Below are 13889 nucleotides of genomic sequence, written 5' to 3'. Positions count from 1 at the left end.
CTCGCTGGTGACATTGTTGCCAAGTTAGACACGTCACTCTAGCCACATCTCTGAGCCCTCTCCATACCAGGTCGAGCTGTGAGCTATTTTATGATTATTTGTCAACTTATAATTTCGGGTACATACCTGCATACTTAACTTTTCATTTATTTATTTATTTAATTGTCTAATTATTTATTTATTTACAGTGATCCCTCGGTTAACGAGCGCCTCGGTTAATGAAATTTCGGTTAACGAATTACCTTCCGTATGATTCTTCACTTCGGTTAACGACAATCCCTCGATTAACGAATTCCTTACGAGCGCCCCTCAACATGTTTTCACTTGCTCACCAGCTGTCGTATTAGTCCGCCAATACAGTAATCGGTTCTAGGGCTTAAATTCCTTACCATTTTAGTAAATATCAAGAAGCTTGTACGATTCAATCATTTTAAAAGTTTTATATTAAATTTTTTTAGTCATTTTAACAATTATTGAACATAATTGAAGTACAGGAAACTAGTTTTATGCACGCCAAACAGCCACTCAACACACCAAGCTTGGCGTCTGTTTGTTTACAGGTTCAGAGGAAGGAACATCTTGTTTGAGACTCTTCAACATAAACTCTTTTTTTCTGTGTTTCCAGTCAAATTATTGGTCATTTTTAAATATATTTTACATATTTATAATATATAGCGCAGTGCAGTGTTGATTTAAAGAAAATAATCTTGAATTACACCAAGTGAACTAAAGTTTTATGGGTGAAATGGCAGCATGGGGTGACTTCTCTTCCACCCTAATGCCTTCTCTTCTCCTTCTCCTCAACCCCCATTCTAATTCCCATCATCATCATCATCATCAACCAGGAGCCTTCTACATGCACACCTCAAAGTAAGTGTACTTTACTGCATTTATTTTTCGTTTGTATGTAATTTTCGGTGAGCTGGAACCAATTACCCAAAAACCCATTGAAACAATGGGTTTATGAAATTTTCGATTAACGAGCAACCTTCTGGAACGAATTGTGCTCGTTAACCAAGGGATCACTGTATTTTTTTTTCCATGCACACACAAACCTTCTTACATAATGTGCAATAAAAGTAAAATAAATATTTCTTATAAGGGAATAAACATTTTTTTGTGTGCGAGAGTTAGCAGGCTAGCGGAGGAGCGGGACGTGGGAACAGTGTAAGAGCCCCATTGCTAGGTGTCAGTAGAGGCAGCGTCTCAGCTGGGTTGCATTGCTATGGTGAGCTTTGAGGCCATGCAGCCAGCGTCAATGCAAATGGCTTTAGCTGCTTTTTTTATTCCTTGATAGTATACAAATGTTCCTTGAAGTACAGTATCACAATTGTTAATCCTTAGGTCCTGGGTGATGTTCCAGAACGTCCGACCAGCGCACCCTGGGTGACGTTCCAGAATGTCCGACCAGCGCGCCCCGGGTGACGTTCCAGAACGTCTGACCAGCGCGCCCCAGGTGACGTTCCAGAACGTCCGCCTATTTTCCCGCCAATCTTTTTATTTTTTTAATTATTTTTGGAAAAGTTGATTTTTGATTCGCCAGGCAAGAAGATGACGGTAGCAATGCGTGTGATGGAGGGTGCGGGAGGGGGTATTGAGAATTGCAATTAAATGCCAGGTAGTGACGTGTCCTCCTAATATTACGTATTTAAGTAATAATTAAATGTTTTAATTGCCTGTATGTTGGCCTGGCGAGTTAATGCTAGGCATTTACATACCTAGGTATAAAGCTAGACTTCGCATTTTGGACTATATCACAAAAACTGGTTTTTAGAAAAAAAAAACGTTTTTTTTTTCTCAATTTATCCCGGGGTTACTGGCAGCAACACTATCATGGGGCTTAAGGGTTAAATAACATAAGAAAGCTAGATGGTATGGTTTATGAATGCTTGTAGTAATCTTCCCGTTAGCTTTTTTTTTTCTTTATTTACAGGGATTAGCCCACGCGGGCACAGGTCACTGACCCACATCGGGGCCTGGGGGGCAAAAATGTAATAATAATAATAACAATAATAATAATAATAATAATAATAATAATAATTTATAGTAAATAAAATTTATAATAAAAAATAAAAAATAGAATAATAAAATAATAATAATAATAATAATAATAATAATAATAATAATAATAATAATATAGTAAAGAAACAAAGAAATACAAAAATGAAAAAAAAATCAAAAGTGAGAAACAATATATGTATGTTGTGTTGTCAAAGTAAGAGAAACAATTGAGACCCCGCAATTGTGTGTAAATGAGGCAGAATGTCAGATCAGCAACCTGGGACTTGGTCACAATTTTCGTGATGCCATATGGCAGCAGGGTCTACCATTAGACAACACAATATGCTTCCAATATCTTCCCTGGCGGTAGTACCTCCCTGTTTGATAGCTGCGTACTACCTACAAAGCTGGAATCACCAATCCACGGAACTCTCTAATCCCCCAAATTAAAATCAGCTAGGAAAAATTCTGGGAAAACACTCCATTCCGGGTCTGCGAACTGGGGTCCGAGGTCCACTGACCAGATCCTGAATACTGTCATCAAGAAGATTATTAATAATGCCTACCCGACCTCAACTCAGGAGACAGGTCATGTAACCTGATTCCTTTGTTCTATGTCTTTCTCCCTTGCTTTGCTCTGTTAGTTGGCTGAAGAGGGTTCTAGTATACCAGCTCCAAGATTTTGTCTTTTATTTCTCCATTGTGGGTTTTTACTTCATTTACCAGTGTGACCATTACATATTATCAGTTCACCTCACAATGTACAGTAAGTGTTACATTGTTTTAAGAAAGTTCTGTTATTTGTTACTTATTTTTTATCTTGCATTAATTGACTTCAGTCTTTTAAGCCTTTTTTTTATTTGCTGACATATGACTTAAGCTGTTGCATCGCCAGGGATGTAATGTACCATGATCAATCAATGAATCAATTTATTTATTAACTGTATTATTTGCTCTATTATTACTGTTTGTACATTTAAAAAAAAAATTTTTCTCAGTAATTAAAAATAGAATATATTATGTGGCAGCCAAGGCATGGTAACTGAGTATGTTCATTGGTTGGAAGACTGAGGAATGCTCTGAACAACCTGAACAGACAATTGTGACGGATACAGTGGGATCTTCAACCTTTTGAGACAACCTTTGTATTAAGTCCTTCTTATTTGAGACCAATGATGCCAGATTGGAGGGATGTGTGATCATTATATCCTAAGTGCTTAACCCTGGCTAACATTAAAGAGAGCCAATGCCAAGGGATATATCACTGCATCAGTAAGTTGCCCTTTATTGTGATGGGCTCCACCAGAAAATGTCATATCAAGAATGGTCCTCTAATTGTTCTTGTTTATAAGAAGAGAAGTCATTTAATTATCATTTTCTTGTACTGTATCTCTCAAAACAAAAGAAGCACCAAACTGTTTCCAGAGGTATGAAAAATACAAATACTGTAAAATTAGGATTCATTTACGTACATTAAATATATATCCTCACACGAACAGGGTCAAGAGAAACAGGTTCGTCGTAGTAGTACGTATACTAAGTTTCTTGAAATGGAACGAGGAACCCTTCTAACAACAGGAATGGCAGAGCGAGGATGGGATATTCCAGGTATCCATTGGATAATTCAGTATGATCCTCCACACAAGCCTGAGGTAAGTAATGTACTGTGTGCTTATTTGGAACTGGAATATGACTAACTGAGAGTGACTGGTGAGATTCCTCTTGGAAATTAAAAGGCTACTATCTAGCAGCCTGATGTTGAACTTGGTTAACATGGTAATGTTAGAAGAGTTAAAAGGATTTAAAGTGGCCATGCTTCTGTCATGGAGCCTTCAATAGACTTAAATCTTGAAGGAGGGCAAGACTAGAAGAAGCTATCAAGTATAGAGCAACTTCCCTCAGAGTCTGCATATGTTCATAATTAGTCTATATACTGTGTGCGTGCATGTGTGTGTGTGTGTGTGTGTGTGTAATGGTCAGCATTGCTCGCTTCGCAAGCAAGTGGACCCGGGTTCAATCCTCGGGCAGGGTGAAACTATGAGCAAGTTTCTTTATGCCATTTGCCTCTGTCTACCCAGCAGTACAGTAAGTCCACGTTTAACGTTGCCCCTGACAACGTTGTTTCGCTATAAAGTCGCTACTCTTTAGATACCCATGATTCGGACAATGTCCCGCCAGTTCAGTATTACATCATCATGGACTACTTTGTGCAGCGCATCACCCTTTCTCATCCAGTCAGAGGAGTTTTTCTGACATTATGCATTTTTTGGCTTTACTTTGTATGTACTTTTCTGTGAGCTGGAACCAATTACCCAATATCCCATTGAAATCATGGTTTCAGTTAACGAAATTTTCGGTTAACAAACGACTTTGTGGAACGAATTGTGTTCGTTAACCGAGGGACCACTGTATACAGTAATATGAGACCTCTAATCCCCCACCCTACCTCCACCTTACATTGAGTCAGGTCAGGTCCCCCCCCATCCCCCCCACCCCCACAAAAAAAATATATGAACTTTCATCTTTATTTAAGACATTTTCAGAAAATTCTCTCGATTTTCAACCTCGGAAAATTTGTTTCTAAAGCCAAAATTTTTTGAAGAATTCCGGCTTTGGGAATGATTTTCCGGGCAAATTTTAATTCCAACTATCGGAGAGTTCCGGGCTTGAGGGATTCTGGCTGAAGTAGATATTACTGTATTATAAATATTATCACCAAATGCTCAATTTATGATGCAAGGTGATATAGCTGATGCTTAAAGGCCGTAAATAATAAAGTTAATTGCTTTTATATTGTGCACGGGAGGGAATCTTCGAGTCCCTACTCCCGTTTCCTCCCTGCCTCCACCACCCAACTCCAACTCTGGGTTGCTGGTACTCAAATCACTACAGACAATTTACAGAGTAGAATAATGTTGTGCTCTCTCATTCCGATGAGGCAATTATGAGAATACAATTACGATATGGCATAGGCAGACTCACGCCAGAATAGTGTTCGGATGTTTGGGCCACGAGCTGTATGTAGAGTGGACATTTGGGCCATGGACCAAAAATTTCATGACTCTAAATTATAATCCCCATAATATCCCTGAGAACCTTCCAGGTTAGGTTAGGTTAGGTTATTATGTTGTTATTTATATTACTTTGGCCCATGGCTAGTGCTCATGCTAGATGATTACTCCCAGCTGAGGAAACCTCATCAGCATTGTCAAAGCATTATTCTGCATTGTAATTTCTCCCAACTGAGATGCTGTGCACTTTCCCTCCTCTCTGGTAAAGGAAATAACATATTGATTTTTGCAGGACTAAGGTCAAAGGTACAGCATAGGACATGGAGGGAAGTCATTCCAATGATGGTTTGAGTTTATAAATAGGCTAAAATTTTAGATCACTCTTATGCAGCCTTTAAGTTGTCTAATGGTGTATACCATTCACAGGACTACATTCATCGCATTGGTCGCACTGGTCGTGGGGAGAGTCAAGTTGGTCAGGCACTTCTTTTCTTGAGACCAGAGGAAAACCAATTTATTGATGTTCTCAGGAATCTGAAAGTGGAGCTTGAACAGTTGGAATTTTGTGGAAATTTAAAAGATACACAAGAAAAGGTGAGCATCATTGATTATGTTTGTTTGTGGTGCATGATTATCCTCAGTGAACTTCTTTCCCTTTCTTGTTCTCTCCTCGGTTTTTTATTCTTTTCCTTTTGCCACATTATTTATCAATCTAGCAGTAACTCACACAAAGATTACATTAATTATCTAATATCCACCCAAACTAAAGGTGGCCATGCCAAGTGAAGGAAACTATTGGCCTGTGTAGGCTCCCTCTATTGTTCGTGATAGTTTTGTCAACCCACCCTCAATCCCTCATCTTAAACAACATGTTTCATATCACCATGTTCGAACTCAAGTATTCTTTCTCTTTCCACATTTCTTGTGCCATAGCCCTTTCCATCATGAACCAGTGCCATATTTAGGTACAGGTTGGACTTCTTTAATCCGGGAAGCTTGGGACCAGACCGGTTCCGGATTAGCGAAAATTTTGAGTCATCGAAGCCGAGGTTAAAAAAAGGCAAAATAACGCATAAAATGTACTGTTACCAATACAACTTGCATCAGCATAAATATAGCCCAAGCTTACTGGACCTCTTTATGACACAGTGTTAGTGCTGTGGCATAAGTTTACTGTACATTGGACCCTCGCTTTATGAGCATTCACTATATGGGAATTTGCATATATGTACAGAACTAAACAAAGAATGTATTTGAAATAGAGTACTCTGTAACATTCAATGCCATAATATTCTGAACACTGGGGTTACTTATGCAGACTTTCCCCTGTGAAGAAGTCATAATTTTGAGCATATTACTGTACTCACTTCGTACTCAAATGTACTATGCTAAAGGACTAAATTTTTTATCTCTTGTGCAAACTATGATATGTTTATACTCAAGTTAATCGCTATCTTACAAGAATTCCAGCAATGCAAGTTATATTCTGCTGAGTCAAGTCTGTGATATTTTATAAGAAAAACTTAAAGCCTAAAACCACCTTCACCTTCTAAAATCCTTATTGCCTTCTGGCTAAGAGGAGGGGGGGTTGGGGAAGGTGAGGTGTTGACAGCCAGGAGGGGAGATTACAGGGTGTGTAGTTATCAGTGGAGGGGGGAGGGGTCAGGGACTCAGGATTATACAATAGGGAGAGTTTAATTTTGTTTGCTTATAAAATGGCACTGACTTGACTTAGCAGAATATAACTTGCATTGCTGGAATTCTTGCAAGATAGCAATTAATTTGAGTATAAACATCCCATAGGTTCCACTAGACATAAATTTTTAGTAATTAACATAGTACATGTAACAGATCTTTGTAACAGTTACACAGTAGCAGGAGAACAGATTATCTCAACTGTGACCAACTGTGTAGCCATTAGGTGACTGTTACCATTGTATAACAGCTACTTGTGAAACTCATATATGTAACAACCTGGGGTTGTCACCACTTGTAACAGGCACTTGTGAAGTCGTTACCTTATATTCTAGGCACTTACTCCTTATACTCTTAGCCATTTATCTTAGAGGCTGATAAGGAAAGCGAACTAAATATAGATCAATATGGACCATAGCATATTCAACTGATACTCGTCTTCAGTTCACGAGAATGGTTACAACTCTGAACTTCCAACTGGGGGATCAAGTAATTGCCCCGCATGTCAAGACACACCTCCTGTGACATTTTGCTCAGCATAGAGAAGTGAACCTACCACCCTATTGTCCATAATTCTAATTCAAACACAAAGTTTTAGACTATCATATAGGTTGGCAGGTAGTCTAAGTTTACCCCAGATAGTTGCAACCCTGCCTTGCCAGCTATTCCTACCTTGTGGGTTGGCAAAAGGAAGGGCATCCAGCCATAAAACTTTGCTTCAACATGCCTGATGGGAACCAGGTCAACCAGAGCTATGTCCATCCCCTGGTCTCTGCTGCATTTTCTGGGCCAGTGCACTGCCTGCACAGAGGGTACCAGGTTAGTGTTTCACAGGCTCGGTCCTTTTCCTATACAGCACCCAGATTGTACAATCAGTTGCCTGCATCCATAAAGCAGCTGACTTCTGTGGAGGCCTTTAAAAGCAACTTAAGACCTTTTTTTTTTATATAGCTTATGATCCTGAAGAATGAGAGTTTAGGAAATGTTACAGTGGCACCACTGACATGATCGTTGCTGACCTCCAAATACAGAAAAAGTGCAGAGAGCAGTGTTGTGACTTGTACAAGGCCTTCATTGACCTTACTGAGACCTTCAACTCGGTCAACAGGGAAACCCTCTGGCAGACCCTCAGCCGTTTTGGCTGCCCACCAAAATTCATTGCCACTGTGAGGCAACTCCACGATGGCATGAACGGCAGTGTCCTGCACAATGGCACCCAGTCTGAGTTCTTCCCCTTTCAAATTGGGGTAAACAAGGATGTGTAATGGCGCCAACTCTCTTTTTCATTTTCTTGGCTGCTTTCCTTACTCATGCCAGTGACACTTTAGTCGGCGGGGTGGACATCCAGTCCCGGATGAAGGGACTTTTCAACATAAGACAACTCCAGGCAGGAACAAAGTTGTCGGCAACTTCAATCAGTGAACTTAGTATGCAGATGACCCCACTCTCGTCTCTCACACTGAATGCGACTTACAGGAGATCCTAAACACCTATGCAGATGCGTATGCATGCTTTGGCCTTTAGGTGAATGCAAGTAAGACTCAGATTCTTTTTCAGCCTGCCCCTGGTTCAACCACACCTCGACCATCCATCCAGCTCAAATGTTACCCACTTCCAGTACCTTGTCTCCTACCTGAACACCACCGTGGACATCGATGAAGAGATTCAACACCGGATCGAACGCGCATCTCAAGCCTTTGGCAGACTCTGTACCTGTGTCTTCTGCTGTAGGGAGCTGAAATTATCTACAAAATTACACTTGTATCGAGCAGTGGTCTTCCCCACCCTGCTCTATGGCAGCGAGACATGGATCACATACAGGAGGCACTTCAAGGCACTTGAAAACTTTCACCTCCGAGTTCGCTGGGAAGATAAGAAAACAAATGCCAATATTCTCGCTGACACCAACTATAGGAGCATCGAGGCTACCATTATCCATGAACAACTACGTTGGACTGGCCATGTTACTCGCATGGACGACAGTAGACTGCCAAAGCGAATGGTAAACGTAACGCTGGCGGGCACCTGAAAAGGTATAACGATAGTCTTAAGACAAACCTGAAAAAGTGCAAAATTGACCCCCTCACCTGGGAGACGATTACTCCACATCGTAACACTTGGAGGAGTACCACACGAGAAGGTGTCAATACATTCGAATTAGCTCGACTGCATACTAAGACAGACAAGTGCCAGCGCTGGAGCGACGCTGCCGCCGCTCCTCCCACACAACACTAAATGTAGGCCTCCACATGTGCAACATCTGTGGACGACTCTGCCGATCCCGTATCAGCCTCTCGAGTCACCTCAGAGCTCACCAACGAAGGTGGGCCTAAATAGCTCATATCATTGTATCATAGCTGGAGGATCATCATACAGTACTTGATTCCGAGTGACAGCAAAGTACAGTATTACTATCTCTGTTAGCCGGAATCCCTCAAACTTGGCACTCTCCGATAGCGGAATTTAAATTTTCTCGGAAAATCGTTCCACAAAGATGGAATTTTCCAAAAATTTCCAGTTTTGGGAACGATTTTCTTTTGGGGCACGTTATTCAGAAAATTTTCCCGATACCCGGAAAATTCCTGAGATGGATATTTTTTCGGGTTTGAAAGATGATGTAATGGGCAATTTCTGGAACTTCTGAGAAAATTTTTCCGTTACCCGTAAATTTCCGGGGATGAGGGATTTCTTCCGGCTTTGAGAGTCATCTCATTACCTGGAAATCTCTCATTCCCGGAAGTGCTCTGCACCAATTGTTCCGGATGTTGGGGGAGGCTGGAGGCCATTTAAAAAAAAAAATGTAGTATTAGTAGTAGTAGTACGGTTGGCCAGTAGATGGTTTACCCTCCCAATGCGTGTGTGGCTCTTCCTATGATGGCGATCACGCCATGGTCTGCAAGAAGGGGGGCTTCATATGCATGAGGCATGACGAGGTAAGGGATCTCACAGCAAATATGTTGAAGGAAATCTGCCGGGACGTCATGGTAGAACCGACCCTCCTTCCATTGGATGGCGAGATCTTCCAACACAGGACTTCAAACACATCTAACGAAGCCCATGTGGACGTCAGTGCTCGAGGATTCTGGTCGCGGGGACAGCGAGCTTTCTTCGACATCAGGATTTTTGATCCCATGGCCGCTTGTCACCGTAACCTAGCTCTCGATGCTGCACATAGGAGGAACGAGAACGACAAGAGAAGGGCATATGGGGAGAGAATTCAAAACGTTGATCAAGGCAGCTTCACTCCTCTAGTGTTCACAACCTCTGGTGGGATGGGCCCAAGTGCAAGATGTTTCTACGCCAGACTCGCGGAGTTGATCTCCGAACAGAAGCAGCAGCCCAGAAGTTATGTTTCAGCCTGGATGAGATGTCGACTGTCCTTCTCTCTCCTTCGCTCTGCCTCAGGGGAACGAGAGCTTCTGCCCCTACTCCGACAACTGCTGCAGATATTGACTATGAGGCTACAGTCACTGAATGCCGCATAGATCTGCGGCTCAACTAATTTAACACAGATAGGATAGCTTATTATGTATTAGGATATTTAATATTAAGGTAAATAAATGGTGGCGAAGGTGTGGCTATTGGGAAGGCTGAGCTGATGATAGTAGTAATTTAGTAGTAGTAGCATAATGTATTTATAGATGTGGGTGGTAGTTATAGATGTGGCTGTGGTTTATCGTCTTGATTGTGGGTATAGATGTGGTTGTAGTTATAGATAAAGTTATTGGTTATAGATGTGGGATGTGGTTATGGATCAATAGATTTGGTTATGAATCATGGGTGTGGTTTTAGATGTGGGTGTGGTTATAGATGTGGGTGTGTGGTTATAGATATGGGTGTGGTTATAGATGTAGGTGTGGTTATGGATGTGGGTGTGGTTATAGATGTGGGTTGGCGGTTATAGAATATGGGGATGTGCTTATAGATGTAGGTGTGGTTATAGATGTGGGTGTGGTTATAGATGTGGGTGTGGTTATAGATGTGGCTGTGGTTATAGATGTGGGTGTGGTTGCTGGATGTGGGTGTGGTTATAGATGTGGGTGTGGTTATAGATGTGGGTGTGGTTATAGATGTGGCTGTGGTTATAGATGTGATTGTGATTATAGATGTGGTTGTAGTTATAGATGTGGGTGTGGTTATAGATGTAGGTGTGGTTATGGATGTGGGTGTGGTTATAGATGTAGGTGTGGTTATAGATGTGGGTGTGGTTATAGATGTGGGTGTGGTTATAGATGTGGGTGTGGTTATAGATGTGGCTGTGGTTATAGATGTGATTGTGATTATAGATGTGGTTGTAGTTATAGATGTGGGTGTGGTTATAGATGTGGGGTTGTGGTTATAGATACGATTGTGATTATAGATGTGGCTGTAGTTATAGATGTGGGTGTGGTTATAGATGTGGGTGTGGTTATAGATGTGGTTGTAGTTATAGATGTGGGTGTGGTTATAGATGTGGTTGTAGTTATAGATGTAGGTGTGGTTATAGATGTAGGTGTGGTTATAGATGTAATTGTGATTATAGATGTGGGTGTGATTATAGATGTGGGTGTGGTTATAGATGTGGGTGTGGTTATAGATGTGGGTGTGGTTATAGATGTGGGTGTGGTTATAGATGTGGGTGTGGTTATAGATGTAGGTGTGGTTATAGATGTGGGTGTGGTTATCAGTGTAATTATGGAGATTATAGATGCGGGTATGGTTATAGATGTAATTGTGATTATAGATGTGGGTGTGAATTATAGATATGGGTGTGGTTGTTGATGTAATTGTGATTATAGATAATGGGTGTGGTTATAGATCTTAATTGTGATTATAGATGTGGGTGTGATTATAGATATGGGTGTGGTTATAGATGTGGGTGTGGTTATAGATGTGGAATTGTGGTTATAGATGTGGGTGTGGTTATAGATGTGGGTGTGGTTGCTAGATGTTGGATGTAGTTATAGATGTGGGTGTGGTTATAGATGTGGGTGTGGTTATTGATGTATTCGTGATTATAGATGTGGGTGTGGTTATAGATGTGTGTGATTATAGATGTAGTGTGATTATAGATGTGGGTGTGATTATAGATATGGGTGTGGTTATAGATGTGGGTGTGGTTATAGATGTGGGTGTGGTTATAGATGTGGATGTAGTTATAGATGTGGGTGTGGTTATAGATGTGGGTGTGGTTATTGATGTAATTGTGATTATAGATGTGGAATTGTGGTTATAGATGTAATTGGCTGATTATAGATGTGGGTGTGATATAGATATTGGGTGTGGTTATAGATTTGGGTGTGGTTATAGATGTGGGTGTGGTTATAGATGTGGGTGTTATAGATGTGGGTGTGGTTATAGATGTGGGTGTGATTATAGATGTGGGTGTGGTTATAGATGTGGGTGTGGTTATAGATGTGGGTGTGGTTATAGATGTGGGTGTGGTTATAGATGTGGATGTAGTTATAGATGTGGGTGTAGTTATAGATGTGGGTGTAGTTATAGATGTGGGTGTAGTTATAGATGTGGGTGTGGTTAAGGATGTGGGTGTAGTTATAGATGTGGATGTGGTTAAGGATGTGGATGTGGGTGTAGTTATAGATGTGGTTGAGGATATGAGTGAGGCAAAGGTGGCAGTAAGTTTATTGTGCACCACCACTGCTCTTCTGAGGGTTCTATGTTCCTTGTTACTTATGCTTTTTACCTTTGCATTATTTGATTTTATTCTTCTAAGCCTTTATTTTAATTTGGCTACATATGACCTAAGCTGTAGGTGGTATCATTTTTCACAAGTACAGGTATAGTGTTTAATTCTGTGGTGTACAGGTTAATACTACCAGATCTTGTGTATAGTTCTTTATGACGCTGATAATACAGTGCTTGACTTATAATTGAATACCTTTATACTGTATACTGATAATATAGATGACCATAAAATTCAAGGCCTCCAGTCTGATAACCTTAATTATAAACACAAAATCTAAAAGGATCATGTACTGTACATACCTTCTCTTGATTATCACCATTTTTCCTCCATAACACAGAAACATGAATTAACACTAATTCTAATTTCCTATTTCAGATTGATTCCCTTATTTTGGATAATATGGAAATTCAACAGATGGCAAAGATGGCATTCAAGAAGTTTGTTAGAGCTTACCAATGTCATAAGCTCAGGAAGATATTCAGTATTCATGCTTTAAACCTCCATGAAGTGTGTAGAGATTTTGGCTTTACAAAGCCTCCAATGGAACTAGGTCAGTTAACTTAATTACGGATATTATTAATCACGGATATTATATTTAATTTTTGGCCGTGGTCCTTGACGAGTGACTCCTGTTAACACCACATACTGCATCCATCACTGAGTCTGTATTGTCACTTATGAGATAACAGCAAGGAGTGCAAGAGTAAACCACCTTATTCTACCATTCATATCTAGAATACAAAGATATCCATTGGTATGAGGGTTGTCTCGGTGACACCAATGAGTCTTAGGTCTGTGACCCTCTAATATCAGGATTTGTGCATCTGCAAGCACCTCACCATGAAAATGGACTCAGGAACCATTCCATGTTCACTACTTGCTCCACTTGAATTAACATTCCACTTATCCACAGCAATCATCTTTGCTTGCTTCATCTCTTATTTCTGCTTTGGAGATCATAAGTGCAGATTTTTTTTTTTTTTTTTTTTTTTTATCTGTTGCACTCTGATTGTATTTGTCATCAGGCATGCAGTTTTTATTATCAGAAAAAGTAAATTTGTCTTTCAAAATATCACTAGACTGCCATTTAAATGGCATAATATTTAATTGATGGAAGTGATTTACTGACTGTTGGTCAGTATTATGAATTCTGTACCCATGATACATATTATTAATTGGGATGTACAGAAATAATTCAGTCTGTTATGTATATAATAGTTTTTTGTGGTTTGGAGTCACTAACCAAGGGCAGGCTAATGAGCATTCATTCAGTGTATTGGAATGAACCTGCACTAATGCTTTCCACTGGGAGATCATAGACAGAGTACTTTATGAAACTTCTGGGGAACTCTTTAAGATGTTTGTGACTTTGTGTACCTGCAGAATTATTAGGGATAGTCTGATGGCTTCGTGAGCGTTATTATCGTTCTCTCCCATTAAATTTTATATCTTTACCAGTCACCCCCTCCGCCCAGTTATTCCGCCTTAGAGAGGTT

The 13889-nt window shown here is 40.3% G+C and overlaps 1 protein-coding gene across 4 annotated transcripts in view; it reads left to right on the top strand.

Annotated features, from left to right (window-relative positions):
- LOC121872727 (ATP-dependent RNA helicase has-1-like) overlaps nt 1-13385 on the top strand; it is a 163108-nt gene extending 149723 nt beyond the window's left edge. For all 4 annotated transcript variants that reach the window (XM_042375744.1, XM_042375745.1, XM_042375742.1 and 1 more), the window contains 3 exons: nt 3501-3653; nt 5439-5606; nt 12769-13385. In XM_042375744.1, coding sequence (XP_042231678.1) covers nt 3501-3653; nt 5439-5606; nt 12769-12957 — 510 coding nt within the window. In that variant the 3' untranslated portion in view covers nt 12958-13385. The remainder of the gene's footprint in view (nt 1-3500; nt 3654-5438; nt 5607-12768) is intronic.
- The last annotated feature ends 504 nt before the right edge of the window (nt 13386-13889 follow it).

The sequence above is a fragment of the Homarus americanus genome, unplaced genomic scaffold (assembly GCF_018991925.1).
Source record: "Homarus americanus isolate GMGI-L3 unplaced genomic scaffold, GMGI_Hamer_2.0 scaffold39155, whole genome shotgun sequence".
Classification (NCBI taxonomy): Eukaryota; Metazoa; Arthropoda; class Malacostraca; order Decapoda; family Nephropidae; genus Homarus; species Homarus americanus.
Note: the sequence above shows the minus strand (reverse complement) of the source record. Positions and strands in the feature narration are given on the sequence as shown.